General features: G+C 47.0%; 1 protein-coding gene and 1 long non-coding RNA gene across 11 annotated transcripts in view; both read right to left on the reverse strand.

The window, feature by feature from the left end:
* Positions 1-22,846, reverse strand: part of cep112 (centrosomal protein 112) — a 51,015-nt gene that overhangs the window by 14,968 nt on the left and 13,201 nt on the right. For all 10 annotated transcript variants that reach the window (XM_088358037.1, XM_088358041.1, XM_088358038.1 and 7 more), the window contains 4 exons: positions 20,590-20,772; positions 17,330-17,548; positions 13,748-13,810; positions 12,182-12,331 (listed from right to left, as the gene is read on the reverse strand). In XM_088358037.1, the coding sequence (XP_088214163.1) occupies positions 12,182-12,331; positions 13,748-13,810; positions 17,330-17,548; positions 20,590-20,772 (615 nt within the window). The remainder of the gene's footprint in view (positions 1-12,181; positions 12,332-13,747; positions 13,811-17,329; positions 17,549-20,589; positions 20,773-22,846) is intronic.
* LOC148383197 (uncharacterized) lies at positions 752-1,772 on the reverse strand. Its single transcript, XR_015853419.1, has 2 exons — positions 1,532-1,772; positions 752-1,259 (listed from the first exon to the last, which is right to left on the reverse strand). It is a non-coding gene; the product is annotated as an uncharacterized LOC148383197 (long non-coding RNA).

The following is a 22,846-nucleotide window of genomic DNA, read 5'->3' on the forward strand; positions in this document are numbered from 1 at the left end:
TGTTGATTACTTTGAATTGAATATTATTTATTGCTGTTATTTAATATGATTTATGTTTATTATTATTTTATTGTATTTTTTTCAGCGTAAAATGGTAGTTGGTCAAGTAATTATAATTTATTTTTTAATTTCAGGCAAAGTGATGCACTTGGAATCTGATCTGTTACAGACTAAAAAACAATGTTATTAATAAGGTTATTCTTTGTTGTAAATTGATCTTTCTTTTTTATTTATTTTGCGTTTTCTTTAATGTTAATAAGGGTGGCGCAAAATGTTTTCTTCTCCCTGGGGGGGGCGGGCTCACAGAAAATAATTGAGAAGCACTGGTTTAGCCAAAGCACTGCGGGCAACAACGAATAAAATCAAAGAATAAAATCACAATGGAATGTTGAAGGTTTTTGTTCAAAAGCTAAAGTTACGCGATATTGCCGTTTAAGAGTCTTTTTCCCGCCGTGCAAGTGGAAAAACATGTAGTGAGGGCAGAAAGACAGGTGGCCAAACAAAACATCCATCTCCTCTGCACCATTTCAAGATGGCCGCCTCCAGTCACGTTATCTGCCGCAGCATTTTAGAGAATAAATTGCTCCATTTCGAAATGGAGCCAAGTTCTATGATTGGAGTGCGCCCTATGCAGTGGATTGTTTGGTGATGGAAGCACAGTGCACTCATTTAGCCATTTTCAACTACCGTAATTTTCGGACTATAAGTCGCACCGGAGTATAAATCGCACCAACCATAAAATGCACAGTCGCACTTTTGGGGCAAATTTATTTGTCAAAATCCAACACCAAGAACAGACATGAACCAGCAACAACAGGCTAAACGATATGGTATGCTAACGTGACATATACACAAACGAGGAGCTGAGAACGGGCCTGAGTAACATTCAGAGTTATTCAAATAAGTATTACATAAATAACACGTTTATCAAACCATCTGTGTCACTCCAATTCATTAAATCCATCAATCGTCCTTTATGTAAACAATGCCGCGTATGCGCCACATATGCGCCGCTGACGTCGGACTCGTAAGTTGCATTTCTAATTATTCCAAAGACCCATATAACGATATATATAAAGTATATTTCAAATAACTATCATATAACAACAATATTATCAAACCATATTCTGTCCTCACGCTGGCGTGATGTCTGCCAAGGCTAGACAGATAGCGAACAACTGAAGAAAAAAGGATGCTGCGGCCGCGTAGTTTGTAGCTGCTTTACTTGGCACACAGGCAGTTATTTCTTTTTTGTAAAACTGTAATTCACACAACAACAACAGTGCATCAGTAGAATGTACATCAAAATCACAGAAGATGTAGAAATGAAAACATATAAACTTAAATGGAGACGATTAGCCTACCTAACCGTCACATGCGTAAACCTAGCATAGCATTGTAGCCAAAAGTAGCGCTAAACAATCACATTTGCAATACTAGCGTAGCATTCACAGGCAAATGGAGCTTAGGATGTTAGCGTACATTTTATAAACACATATATACAGAAAGTCAACTAGAATGTATAACTTACAGACTAAGATACCCCAAGGCTGAGCCACGAACCCGCTGCGACGATGTGCACTGTCTGGTAGCTGCGTACGACCTGCGTAGTGGCTGAGTGGGGGTCGAGTAACCGGAAATGAATGAACGAATGAAACCTAACCTAAATTCGGTCACTAGGGGGCAGTGTTAGAGCGTTCAACGAAAGAATAAACGGGATAACAGTACACTCCCCGCTTGGTATATTAAAAATATACCACTATTGTTATTTCAACTTTCAGCACAGAGTAAGATTACATCTGTGATAGGTCTGGTATAAGTTTTGACGGAACCGTGTTGTACGATTTTCACTTCGACCTTTCTGACCCTGCCATCGTGGCTAGGAATCGCCTTAACAACCGTACCAAGTGGCCATTCATTGCGTTTGGCTTGATTGTCTTTCAACAAAACAATGTCACCCTCTTTCACATTAGGTTTCTCTACCTTCCACTTCCTCCTAGACTGCAGGGTAGCGAGATACTCCCGTTTCCATCTTTTCCAGAAACAATCTGCAAGACCCTGGACTTGATGCCACTGGGCCTTGTATAGGTCCCGGAGTTCAAAGTTACCAGGGGGAGCTAACACTGGGTTGGCCTTCTGAGTCAGAAGCATTCCAGGCGAGAGAACTTCAGGCGCTCCACGATCGGTTGACACAGGGACTAAGGGTCTGGCGTTCATTATGGCCACGACCTCAGCCATAAGAGTGACCAGTACCTCATGAGTGAGGCGAGTGGTTGGGCCCTTTGAAAGCAAGCCGTCAAGGATGTTGCGAGCGAGACCTATCATCCTCTCCCACACTCCCCCCATATGAGAAGAGTGTGGAGCGTTAAAAGTCCAAGTGCAGCTTTGTTCCTGCAAGTAGTCCTTTATCTGTGGATCATCCACATTGATTTGCAACTCATTGCAGGCGCCAATGAAATTAGTACCTTGATCTGATCTCAGGTTTCTAACTGGTCCCCTGATTGACAGGAAGCGGCGAAGAGCGTTTATGAAGCTGGAGGTAGACATCGACTCGACAACTTCAATGTGAACAGCTCGTGTACAAAGACAAGTAAACATCACAGCCCACCTTTTGTTCTCAACACTGCTTGCTCTAGTGCGACATGATGTGACACTCCAAGGTCCGAAAACATCAAGACCGACATGAGTGAATGGTGGGTCAACAGTAAGCCTATCAGAAGGAAGACTAGCCATCTTCTGTTCTTCAAAGCGGCCTCTTAACTTCCGACACAAGACACATTTGTGTATAATGGTGGATATGAGTCTCTTAGCTCCTACAATCCACAGCCCTGCAGTCCGCAAACTGCCTTCAGTGAACTGACGCCCCTGATGGGCTACCTCATTGTGATAATGCCTGACCAAAAGAACTGCCACATGGTGAGAATTTGGTATTATCACAGGATGCTTTTCGACTTCGGAAAGATCAGCAGATTGTAAACGTCCCCCAACTCTTAGTAAGCCGTCCTCGTCAACAAAGGGGTCAAGCTTCCCGATGGGACTGTTTGAAGGGAGATCTTTCCCTTTAGAAAGCAACTCAATTTCCTCTTGATAGATTTCCTGTTGCACACATTTGAGTATGACAACTTTAGGATGTGAGGGTTTTATGACGTCTGACTGGGATGCTTTGGATCTTGACATAGCAACCTGCAGAAGAGTTCTCATTCCTTGGACCAAGGATTTCCATGTTGAGAAGCGCTCAAACCTGTGAGAGCCAAGCTTGTTTTTACTGACTTTGGTTATAAGAGCAGTCACTTGGGGGCGAAGTTCCCCATCCTCTGATGGATTCACAAGTGCAAACGTTTCTGTTTGTTCTGTCTCTGACTGCACTAAGAACTGTGGACCAGTAAGCCAAGTAGTGTTTTGCAAGTGAGAAGCTTGAACTACTCTGGTGCCATGGTCTGCTGGGTTTTGGTCTGTGGCTACATAAACCCACTGCTCAGGTTTGGTTGATTTACGAATCTGAGCAACTCGATTTGTCACATAGACGTAAAATCTGCGAGTGCTGTTGTGAATGTACCCAAGAACTATTCGACTGTCGGTGTAAAACTTTACTGCGTCAAACTCTATGTCACATTCACCAACAATGATCTGAGCCAGTTCTACTGCGAGCACGGCTGCGCATAGTTCCAAGCGAGGTACTGTGTGAGCAGAAGATGGTGCAAGCTTAGACTTGCCCATGACAAATCCGACCTGATAGTGTCCACCTCTGTCGGACACTTTGAGATAAGCAACAGCTGCTATTGCCATCATCGAAGCATCTGAGAAGATGCAAAGCTCTCTTGTTTGTGTCTCTGATAATGTAATGGAAACAAAGGGTCTCTGAATCTGTAGACTTTCTAGTACACTGAGCGATTCAGTCCATTTTAACCACTCTGCTTCTTTGTCTGATGGTAGAGGGTCGTCCCAATCTTGTTGTTCAAGTGTCAACTCTCTGTACAATGCTTTGCCTTGAATTGTCACAGGTGCTGCAAATCCGAGAGGATCATAAAGACTATTGGCAACAGAAAGTATTCCACGTCGGGTGAAAGGTTTAGTGTCCTTTGCAACTCGAAAGGTGAAACAGTCACGTTCTAGATCCCAACAGACCCCAAGACTGCGTTGGAGCGGCAGAGGATCCACATCCAAATCCAAATCTTTAAGATCTGTGGCTCTTTCTTCTGGAGGAAATGCATTCATGACACGCCCGACATTAGACGCGATTTTGTGAAGCCTAATGTTTGCCTCAGCTAGCATGCGTCTTGCATCTTCTAAAAGTTCAACAGCTTCGCTCTCCTTGGAGACAGAAGCAAGTCCATCATCCACATAGAAATTGCGGAAGACAAACGCTTTGGTCTTCGATCCATGCTCTTCTTCTCCCAGCTCAGCCGCCCGTCTCAGACCATAGATAGCAATGGCTGGAGAAGGACTGTTCCCAAAAACTGGGACTTTCATGCGAAACTCTGTGATGGCTTCGTTTGGATCATTGTCTTTGAACCAGAGAAACCTCAGATAGTTTCTGTGTGATTCCTTCACTCGAAAGCAATAGAACATCTGTTCTACATCAACAGTAACTGCAACTTGTTCCTTTCTGAAGCGCAGTAAAACACCAAGAAGCGTATTGTTCAAATCAGGCCCTCTGAGGAGAGTATCATTTAGTGAGACACCCTCAAACTGGGCGCTCGAGTCAAATACAACTCGGATCTTGCTCGGTTTCTGAGGATGATACACACCAAATATTGGTAAGTACCAACACTCTTCACCTGGCGTTAACTCTGGAGCCTTTTCAGCTTGGTCATTGTCAAATATCCTCTGCATAAACTCGATGAACTGTTCTCTCATAGCTGGTTTTTTATCCAAAGCCCGTTTCAGAACATTGAGGCGTTTCAGAGCCTGCCCTCTGTTGTTGGGAAGAAGTGGTCGCTGGTCACGAAAAGGCAAAGGCGCCACAAGGTGGTTGTCATTGTCCATGTACATTTCTTTGTCCATTATTTCAATGAACCTTTTGTCTTCTATGGACAACCCTGGTTTGTCGTCATCAGGACTTCTTTGAAAGACATTGACACCCAGAGCATCAGTCTGTCTGAGAGAAGCAGCCTCGATGTCACAGAAAGCATTAGTCTTCTGTTTTGGCATGACAAATGTCTCTTTCACCTTCATTGCATTTGTGCAAGGCTCAAGAAAAGAAGACCGTCCATTTGGTAGGACGTTAGTTTTGTACACGTTCACCTTTGTCCGTCTGTGTACTCCATTTAGACATATTTCACCCACAATAACCCACCCCAAGTCTAATCGTTGGGCATAAGGTGAGTGGTGCGGGCCATTGTACTGTTCACGCACTTTATGAACACTTAAAACATCTCGCCCCAATAAGAGCAAAATAGGTGTGCTGGGCTCTAAAGGTGGTATCTTGCCAGCAATGGGTTCGAGATGCGGGAATAACTCTACAACGTCAGGCGTAGGAATTTCACTACGGTCACCTGGCAGTGCGTCGCACTCCAGCAGAGGTGGAAGAGTTACATGAGTGCCACCATCAAGTGAGGAAACAACAAAGTTGTGAGCTTTCCTGCCTGTGGCCTCACTAACCCCAGTACATGTTTTCAAGGTATAAGTGGACGGAGCCGATTTGACATTAAACAGCTCAAAAAACTCAGACTTCGCCAGAGACCGATTGCTTTGGTCATCCAACACAACGTACATTTTCTGAGATTGGTCAGGGCGACCAGCAGGGTACACATTCACAAGTGAGATTTTAGAACATGACCTGAGTCCCTGCGCTTTGTCACAGATTTCAGTGCATTTTGCGATCACTTCAGGGAAACTGTTTTCACACTCCCCGCCTTGCACTTGCTCCGTTACTTGAGCAGAAGTTGACCAGGGAGCTGGACCGGGATGTAGCGCACTGATGTGTCTGTCACTGTCACATTCTTTGCATTTCACAGCGATTTTACAGTCTTTGGCTACATGTTTTGTGGTAGCGCAACAGCGAAAACAGATTGAGTTCTCTTTTAGATAAGCTTTCCTCTCATCTAACGGTTTGATCCTAAATCCACGACATTTTGATAGAGGATGTGGTTTATTGTGTATTGGGCACTGATCTGCTGGCTCCTCTATTTTGTTCCCTTTGACACTATTACTCGTAGGTTTTGCTGTTACTTCTGTCTTCTTCACTGAAACTGTTCTGGGATTGTTATACTGTTTTGGATATCTTTCATGTTTTGGCTGACTTGCAGCGCAGTTCGATGAGAACGCAAAGCTTGGATCGTTTCGGGTTTTTGCTTGTCTGGATATGAAACTTACAAAGTAAGTGAATGGTGGAAAGCACACCCCGTGTTCTTCTTTGAACATAGACCCGAGTGATATCCAGCGTTCTTGCAGACCGTAAGGAAGCTTCTCGACAATAGGATTTACCCCCCTAGCTGTGTCAAGATAGGATAGACCAGGAAGATATCCCTCTGACTTAGCTGCTTGAATCTCTAAAAGAATGTCTCCTAACTCTCTGAGACGCTGATTGTCTTTGTTCGAGATTTTAGGGAAGTTCTCTAGTTTCGACAAAAGAGCATTCTCAATGACTTCTGGTGAGCCATATGTATCATCTAACCTTTTCCACACCATAGCTACTCCTGCCGTAATGTTGTGAACATGCGCGGACCTGATACGCGTGGCTTGTGTGGAAGATTCGGGGCCAAGCCACTTTAAAAGCAAATTAATCTCTTCTCTAGCTGTTAGATTAAGTTCTCTAATCACATCCTGGAAAGAAGTTTTCCAGGCCCAGTAGTTTTCTGGACAGTCATCAAATTTCAAAAGTCCGGAACTCACAAGTTCTCTTCTAACGAGATGTTTGGTAAGATCAGTCATTTGTGCTGGTTCCCAAGGATAATTTCTGAAGCTAGCTGTGTGAGACACTGGAGCTGAAGGACAATGTGCAGATCTATTTGTATTATAATCAAACATAACTTCATCATTAGCAAGAGTCTTAGGCTGGTTTGTGACGGTGTCGGTGAGCGGGTACCGCTGGGTTGGAGCTGGTGGTGCTGGCGACGGTGCTCGTGGTGCTGGCGACGATGCGTTGAGCGGCTGCTTTGGACACGGAGCTGGCTGCTGAGCGTTCGGTGTCACGTAGTGAGCCTTCACATACTCGCTGGTGCGTTGAGCGTTGTCCTCCGGAGGGATCTGCGTCGGATCTTCGAGAGAGCGGCCTTCCATTGCATCTTCGTAGACTGCTGCTTCAGCTGCCGCTGCTGTGGCACTTCTCTCGGTCTTTAGCACATACAGACTGGCCTCCAGTTGTGCTGCTTCAGCCTCTATTTTAGCCTTTGCTTTCATCATTTCTGCTTCTCGAGCTGCATATTTCGCCTCCACCAGGGCTGCTTCGGCTCTTGCCCTTGCTTTGGTGGCTGCAGAGCTGGTTGAGGACCTGCTGGACCTTGAAGACTCCGTTCTTACGGCGATTGATCTGGTGTCGTAGAGCTTTTGTGACTGGACCAACTCATTCCGCTGCTCCATCTTGTATCGTTTGGATGCGTGTTTTAGTATCAGTAGATGAAGTCTTTTACTGTGGAGTTTCAGTCCGCTGTGTAAGAGTCTTCTTACTGTGGAGTTTCAGTCCGATGCTGTAAGAGTCTTCTTACTGTGGAGTTTCAACTCGCTGGGTCACAGTCGTTTTTGCTGTGGTTCAACCCGCCGGGTAACAGTCTTTTTACTATTCTGTCCTCACGCTGGCGTGATGTCTGCCAAGGCTAGACAGATAGCGAACAACTGAAGAAAAAAGGATGCTGCGGCCGCGTAGTTTGTAGCTGCTTTACTTGGCACACAGGCAGTTATTTCTTTTTTGTAAAACTGTAATTCACACAACAACAACAGTGCATCAGTAGAATGTACATCAAAATCACAGAAGATGTAGAAATGAAAACATATAAACTTAAATGGAGACGATTAGCCTACCTAACCGTCACATGCGTAAACCTAGCATAGCATTGTAGCCAAAAGTAGCGCTAAACAATCACATTTGCAATACTAGCGTAGCATTCACAGGCAAATGGAGCTTAGGATGTTAGCGTACATTTTATAAACACATATATACAGAAAGTCAACTAGAATGTATAACTTACAGACTAAGATACCCCAAGGCTGAGCCACGAACCCGCTGCGACGATGTGCACTGTCTGGTAGCTGCGTACGACCTGCGTAGTGGCTGAGTGGGGGTCGAGTAACCGGAAATGAATGAACGAATGAAACCTAACCTAAATTCGGTCACTAGGGGGCAGTGTTAGAGCGTTCAACGAAAGAATAAACGGGATAACAGTACAAACCATCTGTGTCACTCCTAATCATTAAATCCATCGATCAAATTCCTCGTCCTTTATGTCAACAACGCCACGTGCGCGCCGCACAGATCTAGTATACAACTATATTGTAGCGTTAACAAAGTACCAGGAAACACGTGGGTTTGGTAAACGGCTCTTTATTTAACAAAACAAGAGTTCAACGAGCCAACAACTACTGAACTGTAACGATAAAAACATATACAAGTTGCTACACGAAATAAAATATATCAAATAACTACGTTACGTAAATACGTTTTTCAAACCTTGTGTCACTCCAAATCATTAAATCCTTCAAACTTGGGGCCCTTCGTCATCTTCGTCATCCCGTGATAGAATCCTTTGTCCTTATGTAAACAACCGCCGCGCTGCTGACGTCACTTGCAGGTCAAATGACAGTAATCCCTTGCTACATCGCGGTTCGTTTATCGCGGTTTCACCACATCACGGATTTTTGAATTTTGAAAATTTGCGAAAAAATTCACATATAAGTCGCTCCTGAGTATAAGTCGCCCCCCCACCCAAACTATGGAAAAAAAAAAACGCAACTTATAGACCGGAAATTACGGTATAAAAAAGTCCATATTTGGTCCACGCCTGGACTGACCATAGGGAGAACCGGGAGTATTCTCGAAGCGCCGGCCTAGGATTGACCTGCTGGCCTGCGTCTCTGTTTTTTTTGTGTTTGTTTTGTTTTTTAAGTCTGCCGGTGCGGCGGCGCGCCCATCAGAGAGACAGGCCAGGCCATTTAGGCCAGGAGCATGTGAGGAGGGAAAGACGATTGGTTTATATCAATTAACACCTGCCCCCACAGTCCTTATCAACCACACAGAGCGCGTGTGGAGGAAGGGGTGTGTTACGTACGTCAGGTGCCGGCTGCTGTGGTGTGTGTAGCTAGCGAGCGGTGCAAGTGAGGATAATGGACTTCGAACGTGGTAAAAAGAAGAAGAAAGGCGGTGCAGAGAGGGACAAAAAAGAAAGGCCCTGGAGGAGGACGCGGCCAAATGCAGAAAAGTTACAGATTTATTCAGCCCTGCCCACGGTGCCATTAAAAACTGTGTGTGTGCCCGCTCATGTATGCATGCCAGTTTGCATGTGTTGTGTGCATATGTGCCGCTGCCATGTAATAAGGCTGTTCCTCTATTGATTTATTGTTAGATTTAGTTGTAGTTGATTTTGTAAGTTGAAGAGTAGTTTGTTATTCTTTCTTACATGCACATTCCTCTAAACTTTGTAACTGCCCCTGGCTAAATTTTTTAGTAATGTAATCCTCGACACCATCACAGAGAGCATCCACTGTCGTTATGCAGCTTCTGCAGTGCTCTGCTCAGACTTTGCCTGCATGGACCCAAGAAACTTTCCTCACATCAGGGATAAAGGGCTTCCAAAAACAGCTCTGGGAGAGCTTAGCAAATGCCTGGCCATATTTGATGAGCGTGCCACAATTCCAACTTTACAGGCAGAACTGACTAGCCTTGCTAATCAGTGGGAGACACTGAAGATGGCACCTTCACCTGGTTGTAAAGTCAGGACAGACATTGAACTTTCAGAAGAGAATGTGCACACTGAGGATCCTGAGAAGGGCCTGGAGTTAAAGAACACTCACTACTCCTCTTGTAATGACTGTCACATATGCTGCTATCACATCCTGTCTCATTTCAACTTGCTCACAGATGCCCACCATGTCATTGGTCTAGCATACAAGTTCTTGCTGACGTTGCCTGTAACACAAGTGGCCTGTGAAAGGACCTTCTCGACACTGAAATTTGTAAAGAACAGACTTCGACCTTCCAAGAGCCAGGACCGCCTAGCTTTTCTGTTGATGTCAACAGAGAAGGAAATATTACTAGAACTTGACAGCGATGGTATCATTAATAAGGTGGCAGAATCCAGTGCTTTGATGCATCGCATCCTGACCTTCTAAGGCAGCATTTACAAACTGTGGGTTCTAGACTTAATTACAAGTGGGTCAGCAGGGGGCTAGGTCCTATTTTTCCAGCACTTTATTTTGGTAATGTGTAAAAAAGTTGAAGTTGTTGTTTCAGTCTAAAAAAGAAATAAAGACACTGTCTTTATTACCTGTCTACAGTATTATTTGATTTGATTATTATTTGGTTTGAAAAATGAAAACAGAAATATTGACTTGTCCTTGCCATATTGTTAATATACCTTTTCTTTACATGATAATGACAGTGTATTTCATATTTTGCTTCCAAATATTTGGTGGGTGAACCCCTCCACAGCTGAGTCTTGGAAATGTCCAAGACTAAAAATATCCAGGGTGAGTGTTGTTGTGACTATTATGCTTATATTGGAGTGCATATTTGTTTTGAATCAGCCAAAAACATACATATGTGTGTGTGCACAAATGCGTTTTGCTTGTGCCCATGCATTTAAGTGTGGGTGTGAACATGCACGTGTGGGTGAGGCCAGGGTGGCAAGGCATTGTATCTTTGTCAGCAACTTTTTCGCAAAAGAGGACTACATTTACTTGACATGTCTGCACGCGCGCACGAGCGCGCACGAGCGCGCACGAGCGCGCACGAGCGCGCACGAGCACGCACGAGCGCACACACACGCACACATACGCGCACACACGCGCACACGCGCGCACACATGCACACGCACACAGACACGCTCAGCTTCTGCAGGTATCCACAGCACCTGTTCTTGATCCACTGCTGCCATTTCTTCCCACAGGCAAAGTCATCCATCCTTTCAAGTCGCTCAGAAACGAAGGCATTCATCAGACCGGCGCAAGTCGGCACGAGCTGCCACAAGGAGCCAACTCGCATTGTTTGTTGCCTCAGCGCCCGGGAAGCCTTCATTAGCGCTGCCGGCTAAAAACGACGGGAGCACGCATTATGTAAGCTGTCACTTCACCCGGAGGATGTCCAAAGGAAGACCTTGCCTGCCTTTGACAAGCATGGCAGGAATCAGAAAGGTGTGCCCCAACACAACATAGCCGGCCGACATGCGCTGCGCCACAGACAAGGGTACTAACTCAAAGCTAGGTTTGCTCCACAAGCTCGAGGGACATAAAAAGTATGTGGATAGAGAAGCCCAACGTCAGACAAGAAGATTTCAGTTTGTGTGCTCGGGCGGGCAGGCTATAGAGAAGTGCTGCCGCGGGGAGTGAGAACAGCAGCGCTGATCAAAGCCCAAGCGGGTGACACTGTGGGCGGAGTGCCATTGTTTATTCACCAGCCACCTTTTGGCAAAGCGAGAGGAGCATGTGCGCCTCCGAAACAGTTTGAAGACTTGGAAAAGGCAGTCTTGGAAAAGAGTGTGTGTGTGTGTGTGTGTGTGTGTGTGTGTGCGTGCGTGCGTGCGTGCGTGCGTGCGTGCACTGTGGAACGCGGCTTGCATTCGTGACACATTTGGCAGATGCGCAGCACAGCAAGTGTTTGCGACAGGAGGCGCTGCCGAGCAAACTTGTGAGTCGCATTACCATTGATGACTTTACAGACATAATCGTACTCATGACTTCAAGCTGCTAATTTTTGCTCATACAGACACAAAGCCCTCCGGCCACACGTCGCCTGCCCGCTTCCAAGCACAAGCCTTACAATGAGCATCCAAAAAGGCCTCCACCACTGACGCCAATGCCGTCACAGAATAGCCATTGCACTCATTTAAGTGAGCCTCGTCATCCGCTTGACCCGTAAAGTCGTCTTCAACTGGTGGCCTACGTTTAAGAACACATCCCTTGGCCCAGACACTACAGGCGGTCTTGATTTGGCCTCTCGCGAGCGCCCGCTCAACTGCCGCCGCATCCGATGCTCTACTTCCATTTTCATGTGCTCGCCTTGTGACTAGCATAAAGCCGCAGTCACACTGACCTGGTTGGCCTGCTCGGCCTGCTGGCTCAGATCTCTCCTGTCTTGCTCCCGTTGATGGTCGGCCTCCTCACGCTGCATCTCCATCGCCCGCCGCAGAGCAACAGCTTCCTCTTTGGCGTTGCACACGGACTGCTGCAGCTCAGCAATTATCTGGAGGACACAGAATGAGGAAATGTGCACTGGGAATGCTTTTGAGCCCAAGACCGAAAGGGCCGTGAGTGAGTTGAGTGAGTGAGTGAGTGAGTGAGTGAGTGAGTGAGTGAGTGAGTGAGTGAGTGAGTGAGTGAGTGAGTGAGTGAGTGAGTGAGTGAGTGAGTCAGTCAGTCAGTAAATAAACTTTAGTCGCCGTCCCAATTTTTAAGGAACAGGTCGTCAAGGGGCAAACGTTCTCGGGCTTCTTCATCTAAGTCGTAATGAAAACACATTCCACATGTGCAGTGGATTTTAACGAACGCTCACCTACAATCATGACTTGCCCGCGGTGGAAGAAAAGGGAAAAAAAGCAAACGACAAAATGGATGAGAAAGGGCAAAAACACAAGTTCCCCTTTGAAGCACCGAGCCACTTTGTGTTGGCCAACTTGCGGTGCAAAAAGGGACTGACTTGCCTTGGCATTCCAAAATTAACATTCTATTTAAGCCAGCGTCAGGAAAGCAAGGCAAGATGACAGAGCAAAGCCAAGCGGACAGAGGTGTGTGTGTGTGGGGGGGGGGTCAGTGGCGTGCTGGTGCCGTTCCTCGCTTTGGGCCAGACAGATAATTGTTTAGTGTGTGTGCGCAAGCGCTAGAGGAGCAGCCTGGCTGGAATTTGCACAGCGTGTGGGGGGACGACAGAAAAGGGAGGAAGATTAGCTTCCATTTTTTTGTCATCGGAATCGCCAACAAACAGCACATTTTGATGCTAATATGTCACTTGGACAAGTTAGAATGCAAAATCCGTTCAGCTCTGGGGCAGCGACTCAGCTAAAGGTCAGAGAGGCTGCAGCAGTAAAATAAGCAAAAAACACAAAATGCAACTGTCCATCCAATGCGTTCCTATTAAAGTGGCAACATGTGGACTAACATGGCCCATTTTGTTGATTCGTGCCTGCGAGTCACGTTGCAAGCACATTGGCGTAGCTCGTCAACGGCCGCCCAAGAATCGAGATGCCCTCCTACAAGAGTGTCATACAAACACTCATGCGGCGATTCCCTCCTCCTTTCTTCCTTGCTGACCAGCTGAGGATAAAAGGAGCCATCTCCCGCCAGTACGGCAGCTCCACCCACTGCGGGCCCGCTCGTGAAGCGAGCAGAGAAGAAGACTGAGGAGCGGTTCACAGGTCACCCGCTCGCAGAGGTGCTAATTAGGGCCCGTTTGCGTACGCGAGTCGGACCGTGCCCTACCTATGTGGGCACGACGCTAGCGTAAATGCGGATCTCCTTCCGGATAATGCTACCTTTTTAATTGGGCTATTAGGAGCTGTGCCCCCTTGTCAGACAAGAAGGGCTTCCTAACCTTTGTGGTTCACAGGCCTCTTGTTTACCTTAGACTGGGCTACGTGAATTCAGTTTTGCGTGAAGCGGTTACCTTTGCGGACCTGGTGAGTGTCTGACTGTACTCCTTCTCAATGTGCTTGAAGATGCTGTTGGTCTAAAAAGACACAGACAGGGAGTCAAGCATGACCATTAGAATCAAGTGACAGTGCCATGAAATTGTTTTATGTCTTCCTCACGTTTCCATCACAGAGATGCTTTTTATCTTTCGAGTCGAACACAAAAAATTACTTCTAAGTGATTTTATTGATGAAGAAAAATATAATACAAAGCTTTTGGGCCAAGATAAAAAAAAAAAGTAATTGCTTGTTTAATTACAAGTTAACAGTGAAAGGTGACTTCAATTTCACTGGTCACGCAGCCTGATTTGTTGAATTCAAAAATACAACCAATACAACCTACCCGAATCGATGTACAAAACAAACAAACAAACAAACAAACAATCACACAAAGCAACCAGGCCGCCCATCAGACAAAGTCTGGCAGTGACCTTGTGTGCCGCCCCCCCCTCCCTGTTGGCACGGGGCCACTCGGGAGTGACTGCACACGTTGCGTGTAGGATGCCATTTCTATTTGATCTCACGCCAACAATGCGTCGCTTAACAACAAGGTTGGGGGCTTGGGGAAATTAAAACCGAGCTGCCAATTAGCTACAGGGGACAAACAAAGACGTCGGCCAAAGAAGAAGAAAATTGAGAGGGGTGGGGAGGGGGCTCCTTGAAAGTGTCTTTGCCATCGACACGTTTTTTGCTGTTTTTAGACATGCGCTGTAGTTTTTCATTCTTTTTAAAGCCAGTTATCCCCCACATGAGCCAGCTGCATGTCAGACATCAGAATGTTGGAGTGGCAGGATGCAGTGCAGCTTGGAAGTGCCTTGCTCAAGACTGGGAGGCACGCTCAGAAGTTGGTTAAAAAAAAACACACAGTGCTCACTACTCAGAAATTCCCTTTACTGACGGCCACTCGAGGGAATATCGCAGGCAGAATTATACAACATCATGCATTATACAGTTGAAGGCGCTCATGAGCCCATAAAGACGTGCAACCTTGTCGAAGGGGGGTTGGGGGCAAATTGGAAGCCGAACCATTTGTACCGAACGTGTCGGTGCGAACACGTCGGTGCGATCGTGTCGTACGTGCGAGTGAGCACGTTCAAAGTGACGGCCTGCACCTCGCCGAAGGCATTTGCGTGGGGCCTTCGAGCGCCTCGCCCGCCTTTGAAGAGCGCCAGCCTGAAAGTCGCTCACCAGAACTGAATTCACCGTCAGCAACGGGAAGCAGCTAAGAAAGTCAAAATATGTATCAAGGCTACTTCATGGAGGAGCCAAACTGTGAGCTCAGTCACTGCAGAACGGAACGGAAACACCTCGCGCAGACTTCTTAACAATAAATTCTGCATGTCTTTTCAAGTCAGTGGGAAAGAATTTTCAGAATGTGTCGAGCGCAGTCCATAACCCGAACGGGATATTGCATCCAGATGGCATTTTTTATCCCCCCCCCTCGGCTCCTCCCACACGTTTCCAATAATCTCGCATCGCCGAGGAGCACTTGTGCCTTTCGGCGTTGCAGCCCAACTTGGCAGGGAATACAAAAGATGACAATGTCAGCCGACAAAAAGGCCGGGGCGCGCGTGCGAGGGGCAAAGGGAGCGGCGGCAACAAATTGTTGCAGCTGATTTGTTGGGCTAAGGCGGGAATTGAATTCTGGTCTTCAGCCCCAGCCGCAGCAGCGTTTGTGAGCATTCAAAATGACTCAGTAAGAGGAGTTCAAAACGGCGGCGGCGGCAGAGCCACGGGAGACGCTATTTGCTCGTTTGTCTGTAATCATTGCCGTCTCATAGGGAGGGAGCTGCTGCCATAATGACAAGAGACTTTCGTTTACATGTCGCAGTGTGCCACGGCTGCCTGTCAGGAGACATTCTCTTCAAGCTTACTTGCTCGCTGTCAGCGTCACACGACACAAATATGGCACTGACGCCAAGTATACATCCATATTGTACAAGAAGAATCAGACGCTAACTGTTACACCCATAACCGTTATCCAGTAACGATCCCCACCCGGTCAGCGTTTAACGCTTAGAATGAGCGCCGAGCTCACGAGCTTTAATCTCGACCTCATGATTGCGTTGTAATGGATCAGAACTTCATTCTTTTATTTTAAGATGCATGTAGGATTGATCTCATGAGAGCAGTCTCACGTGTCAATACTTGTGAGAGGCGCCGCAGGTAGCGACAGAAAGAAGACACGGCCCGGAAGAAGACCAAATCAAGAGCAGATTCACCCACTTTGCAGCACATTGGACCTGTCGTCAGACGGACTCATTATGTAGAAAGTTTGACTCTACTTTGTGACAGGAGACTGTGTGTGTGTGTGTGTGTGCGCGTGTGAGGGGAGGGGGGGTACAGCAACAGCCACGGATTGGTGTGCATGGAGGAGAAAAGAAAAGCTAGATCGGGAGGTGGTGCAGGTGAGAGAGGGGAGCCGGAGCTCGACCATCCAGCAGATGAGGCGTCCTTATCAGGCAGCGAGATGGCTTCACAGGCCTGTCAGTTGAGCACCCAGATTGGAGGACACACACGCGCACGTGCACACGTAGACGTGCAAAGATAAAGTTCAATGGCAACAACTAAAAAGCCTTCCCCTTTCCTCCGTGTTTCGACTGCTCAACTAACAGCGGGAAACAAGCTTTTTCTTATCTGCTCTGATATTCTGTTTCTCATTATTTGACTCCCAAAAAAGCCCCCCCCCCCCCTTCTAAATGTCTTTGATGAGAATCTATTCATGGATTTAATGGGTTTATTTGGCCTTTTTTTCCTGGATCTGTGAGATGTTTGAAAAAAAAGAAAAAAAAGGAAGCGGCCTGCCCAGGCTGTGCTTCCAAGAGCACGGCGAACTGCAGAGGACAGCGTTTTCGTGCGCATCAAAAAGTAGTAGTCATTTGAAGCTCAGTAAACACGGCCACGCAGTCAATATACATCTGAGGCAGGCCTGCCTGGCTCACTTCAAGCCCAAAACTGGCTGCAACAAAGTCGCAAGTTTGCCCTCGCAGCCACCAAGTCAAACTTAGAAAGTGTGTGTGTGTGTGTGTGTGTGTGTGCGTGTTTTATGATTCTTTTTTCTTTTCACTCACTAATGAGAATGGCAAAGTCATTCATCTTTTTTTTTTTTTTTTTAATGTACAGATCGTGTTATCAGCCACCTAAATTCAACATTTACCCATTTGAAATCCTCACAAGAAGAAGCAGACACCGCGAAAATAAAGAGCTTGCACAGATCCAAAAGCAGACAAAAAAAAGAACCGGTACAGCTCATCTCTTTCAAATGGGACTGAGCCTGTAATAAGCACATTCTCCTGCTCTGGTCCGTTTCCTCCCCGGTTGTGTGCCGGCCAGCCACATGAAGGCCAAAAAGACCATGTTGGGTTTGGACTCGGGGAGCCGATGCTGCCGCGCATCTGGCGCACGCATCAACACCAACGGCGCCTTTAATCCACACCACCTGTAGTTCGCTTGCAACGCTACGTGTCAGGTTCACCCATGCGGAAAGTGACCTCGGTGGCAGCATTTTTTTCAGTGCCTGATGCAAATTCCAAAGTCGCGTAAGTCCATTTCCATACCTTCTCCTGGGCCGTTTCCTTCTCCTGCTGGTAGCTTTGCTTGAGGTCGCGGAGGACGCCTTCCGTGTGTGAGAAGAGCGCCTGGTTGTCCAGGTGAGCCTTTTGTTTTTCCTCCTCCCATAGCGCGGCCATCTCGGCTAGCTGGCGCTCGTGCTGGCCGCGGGTCGCCCGCAGCTCCTCGCACAAAAGCCGCAGCTGGGCCTCCAACTCAGAAATGATCTGCAAAGATCACACACACGTTTTCATAACCGGGATGTGATTTTCACACAAACATTTACTGCGATGTGCGAGGAGCAGAGGAAGTGCCACTGCGCACTACGGCATGATCAAATCATGTCATCTGTAGGGTTGCCACCTGTGTCTGACAAAAATCCTGTAAATTCTGACCATTGAATCGACCTTTTTGTTTGTAAGCAATGGCGCCCTTCGCACATCTAACCCAAGATAAAAATCACCCTTCTACACTGTAATTGTATAGCTCTAATTAGTAAAAATGACACTTGTTAGTTATTTGTTTTATTAATTGCTTAATTTAATAGCAGGCCTTTATTATTTTTGGTTTATTTGCAACGTTTTTTTGTCGTGGACACCTGGAGGCAGTATTGGGGGAAAAAGGGGGTAATAAATAATTAGGTTCCGTTTGCTTATGTGGAATAAAAACAAGTAATATAATTTTTCACAGTCTGCAAGGAATAACCAAATGTAGTAATGTAAAGTGTAATGTCAAACAGCTCACCTGATTGCTTAGAGTGTGGTGGGTGCTTTGCTTGTGCTTCTGGTGCTTGCTGCTCTCAGCTGGGTTCGATTTTGATGTTTTTTAGACTTGGCGCGATCATCTAATGGGGTTTTACCTTAATATTTGAGGAGAATCTTCGCTGGGCACAGGGAGCAGCTAGCATAAAATGGATTGCAAGGGTATGGACTTAGCCACATAGTGCATTTCTCCTGTTTTCATTGTTAAAACATGTCCAGCGTTTATATTTTTTTCTTGACTGGCCTGTCATCACCTCTTGTAGCACCCTCGTCATCCGTGTCTCCACCCATTTTTACGATAAAACTGCACTATTTTTAGTCACTGGATCCTTTCCTTTCTCTCTCTCCTTATCCTACACACACTCCGTTTCCATCTCACCATTTTGAATGTGCCGCCACTGCCCGCCGCCCCACCACTACAAATGAGTATGCTATGTCATTTTTCTAGAGCCAATAAGGCAAGTTTGTGGCCGTAGGCATGCTACAATTAAACTGAAATACACATTTTGCACAACATGTTTTTTTTCCCGGGAGAGACGATGAAAATCCGGGCCAATCAGGAAAATCCGGGACAGGAGGCAACACTAGTCATGTGGTTTGACATCCATACAGGAGCTAAATAGGCATTGCGCAATTCTGACCACTAGGGGTGGTAGAGTTTCATGTTGGTGTGCAATTTGAGCAAAGAAGAAGTGGAAGTAGTACAAAAAGAGGTGAAACTAGAAGATGGAAACGGAAAATGAAAATAAAAAGGAGATGGAGAGTTTTGAAATGAAATAGACAAGTGCCTCTGGGAAATACACAAAAATGCAGCATGATGTCATGAAATGCCAAAGAATCTGCCTCTGCTTTCTCTCTCCAGATGAGCATAACTTATGAAGCTGGTTAATATTCCAAATGCCACTCCTGCTCGATGCTTCCTCATTAATATTGTCAGTCAAAGCGAAGGCGCACATCTCATGTTGGAGATGCAACACATACAAGATGACTTCCATCCATCCTATTGTATCGGAATGGGAATCAATGGTGGCGTCAAAGGCTGGCGAGCAAGCTCGGCGAGAAGTTTGTCTCCCGTTGAAAACTGGCAGCACCTTGACAAGCCCACAGCTGAGAGGCCCGTCGCATCGTCAAAGCCAACGCACGAGCCCACGAAGCCCAGAAAAAAGAAAAATAAGTCAGACTCGGCGTGTTGCTTGTCGTCATCACGTCAGATTGAAATGCTTTGAAAAAGGGACGGCCGGCTTATTTAGCTCTCAGAAGAGCGGCACGTTGCCGTACTCTTTGATGACCAAAGAGAGAAGAAATTGTTATTCAAGACACCATTTGAGTAGAAAAAAAACAAGAAAAGACATTTGCATGGAACAGCCAAGAAGAACGCTCCCTGCTTGATACCTGCGATGTTGTAAAACGGAATTTTCCACGTTGTGTGGTGCACAGATTGGATATCAGGCGCTTATTATTTCCACATAACAGCAATGCAGACATTCAAACAATGAAGCTGACGACTTCATGGAGCAGCTTCGAACATGTGACATGTTTGCCTGCCTGCCTCACTTTCAAGAAGCTCGCCATTCCTGTCCTCCATCCCAGCGAGGTCCGAATGGCAAACCACGCTGCTGAATTTGCAGACAAAGCACATATATGGAATTTAAATTTAGTCAAAAGGAGCCTACCAGGAGCAGCCTCGAAAACATACGACGCAAGTCACGGCCGTGAAATGAGCTACGGGGCGAGACGGAAACACGGCCACGTTGACGCCACGTTTTAATTCAAAACGTCACTACATTGCAAGCCATCCAAGATATTCATTCTACATTCTCTGCCGTCGCTGAGTTACACAGGCGCTTTCATTTCTCCAAGAAGGACCATCTTTTTTTCCCCCAGCTAAGAGCAAATCAAGCATAAAAAAAAATCTGTGGCTCATCTCCAACTGTGCGCAGGTTACTCAAATGGCTTCCCACAGAGCGCCAAGCGAAAAAACGACCAAAGGGTGAACGGGATGAAGAGCCGCCGCCAATTTGGCCGCAAACATACAAAATGAAATAAAATCATCATCTGGCTTGTGGCACCTGCGCAACAGTCCGTGTTGCAATGGGAGCCGACTAAACAAACTCAAACTAAAATCTCAAGGGGCTAAACCACAAAGGGGAAAAAAAAAATTAAAAAAAATGATAGAAATACTTTTCAAACAACTAACGACCACCACTTTCCAAATTTCACTCCCACAAAAATCATTTGTTAAACATTGCAATAAAATCTAAAGATGGGCTCAATTGATCTCCGTCATTTTCCTTTGTTTTAATTGATCGTTATTAAAATTCTTGTGCTGCGGTAATTCCCACTTTCTTTCACGCACTTTCTTTCCCGCAAGAAACATTCAAGCACGTTTGAATGTCTCTGCCAGAATTTCAATAGCCCGCTGTGCTTTTGAAACGGCGGGCATCATAGGAAGCGGCGGTCGACAGGAGAGCGGGTGGGTCCAAGGTGGCCGAGCGGTGACCCCCTACCTGGCCGTCGCGCTTCCTCCACTCCTGGCTACGCTCCTGGTGCGCGTGCAGGGCGGCCCTGGCCCGGCTCTCAAGGCTGCGCATCTCCCGCTGGCGCTCCAGGACCAGGCTGTCCTTTTGGGCGCAATGCTGCTGTCGCAGGCGCGCCTGCTCCTGCTCGTGTTGCATGCGTTGCTCACCCATCTGATTGGACAGGCAAGCAAAGAAAGACTTCATCAGCCAACACACACTCAGCAAACTTCGTCGTCATGACAACTTGTTCATCCGTCCGTCCGTCCCTCCGGCAAGGCTCCTGCGGTCCACTCGGCGGCAACACCTCCAAAAGTTTCCCTTGCGTCTTTGCATGGTGGTCACGAGGTGGCGTGTGTACATCTGGCTCCCTCCCTCCGCCCTCTCACCTCGCCTGCCCGTGGAGGCTGGCCCTGAACGTGCCATTCGTTGCTTTTGCAATCAACACCCCCCCCGCCTCCTTCTGTGATCGGCATATAAAAGAACATCTCGTTTGGAAGCTGGCAGGGGTTCGCCATCTGGCCGCTGCAACGAGCCCGTGCCCCATGCTAAGCGCCTGACAGCACGTGACAATCGGCTTAGAAATGACGTTGGCAAAAACAGAGAGAAACGGCGGCAACTCGACTGAGAGAACTTTGCTAGTAGCGAAATGCTAAGCCCATTCGACAAGCTAGCAAGGCTAGTCATGTTGCGTGGCGTCTGGTGATGAGGCTGGTTGTATCTTCTTGTGGGAAAGATTAGGCGAGCTGGCAGCCCATCGCAGCTAAGAGCAAAGTCACCTGCTGAGAGGTGAGTCTTGCCAGCAGCCGGCCAGCCTTTTCCCAGGCTCCGCTCACTCGTACCCCCCCGTTCCTCCCGGGAGGACAGCGAGGGACTGCTAATCCCCCTGGCGCATTGTGTGTGACGGCACCCTACCTGGCCCGAGAGATTGGGCGCCTCCACGCTCGACGCCTGCTCTGTCCCTAAAGCCGTCTCCGGACCTCGCGCACCATTCAGAGCAGGCATTGACTGAGCGGCCGGCTATGGGAGGCCGGATTCCACCCTTGCTCTTGAGAAAACTACCACAATGCTCATTTCGTTTTCGTGGGCAAAAACCGAGCCTGCGGCTTTCTTTGTCGCACGGCTTCTGAAAAGGCCAATTGTGGTGGGATCAAAGTGATTTCATCCCTTGGAATCGGTGAGCAATGTGACAACAGACAAAGCCTGTCACAAAACGCAATGAGCAAAACTCTTGTTGGCGGAGCGGCAACGTCTTTGCCACTCGCAGCGCAGCTGTGGTCAATTGATGCGCACCTTCCTTAGATGCAACTCAGCCCCACGCTCAGAACACCAACACGCCACGTGTTTGTGACCGAGGGTAGAAAAGAGGACTTTTTGTGTCTTTGTGTTCCGCGTCCCGATATTCTGCATCGCAGGACGCTCGTCCGGCCAGAAGCAGCATGGAAAGCAACACAAAGCATGCGACAAAGCGCACTGTTCATGAAAAGCCTCTCGAGAGCGCATTTGAAAATGTGAACGTCGCCAACCTTCCTTCGAATTGCTAACTGCACTCTTTGAGTTTCAAACGCGCATTGATTTGGACAGGACGGATGACAGCGTCCCGCAAATATCTTTCCCGCTTTCCCTTTAATCAGCAAGAATGTCGCTTGCTTGCATCGCCGTCACACAGACAAGCGGGCCTTCATCTCTCGCCATTTTTATCTCCAAGACAAAAGTGTGGCTGATGTGCTGCTAACCCGCGTCGCCTGCTGTCAAGCGCACCCCCGCCACTCTGCAATCTTTGATGGTATACCTTTTCCTCACGAGACAGGCCTAAGAGTGAAAATGGGAAGTTGGCATCCAAAGTGCCGACAAAACCACACTCGAGTCACTTTCACTCCACAAATAATCCTTTGATGGTTGGAAAGTGTGAATTTATACACCTAAATCTTTCCACTGACAAAGAAAACATCTTGCGCATCTTTAGCGTGATCGTTTGCCAGTCGAGCGTGTGACAATCATGTCACGAGCAGAACGAAGCCAATCAAGTGGAGAAGAATTGATTCTTGCGTGGCTTCCACAGATGACATCCCAAGGCAGATATTAATTGAATCCAAGGCCCCGTCCATGATGTCATCCTATCAGCGAGCGAGATTTAAATGACTTGCGTTCTCCGCCTCCAAGCGGAGAGGAAGCATGCCAGTAGAAGGTCACGCAATTACCTTCATTTTTCACTGTCGCTCTTTGGCGACAGACAAACTATTCAGAT

This window comes from Syngnathus floridae, chromosome 17 (assembly GCF_059516105.1).
Source record: "Syngnathus floridae isolate MCC-2025c chromosome 17, RoL_Sflo_1.0, whole genome shotgun sequence".
Taxonomy (NCBI): domain Eukaryota; kingdom Metazoa; phylum Chordata; class Actinopteri; order Syngnathiformes; family Syngnathidae; genus Syngnathus; species Syngnathus floridae.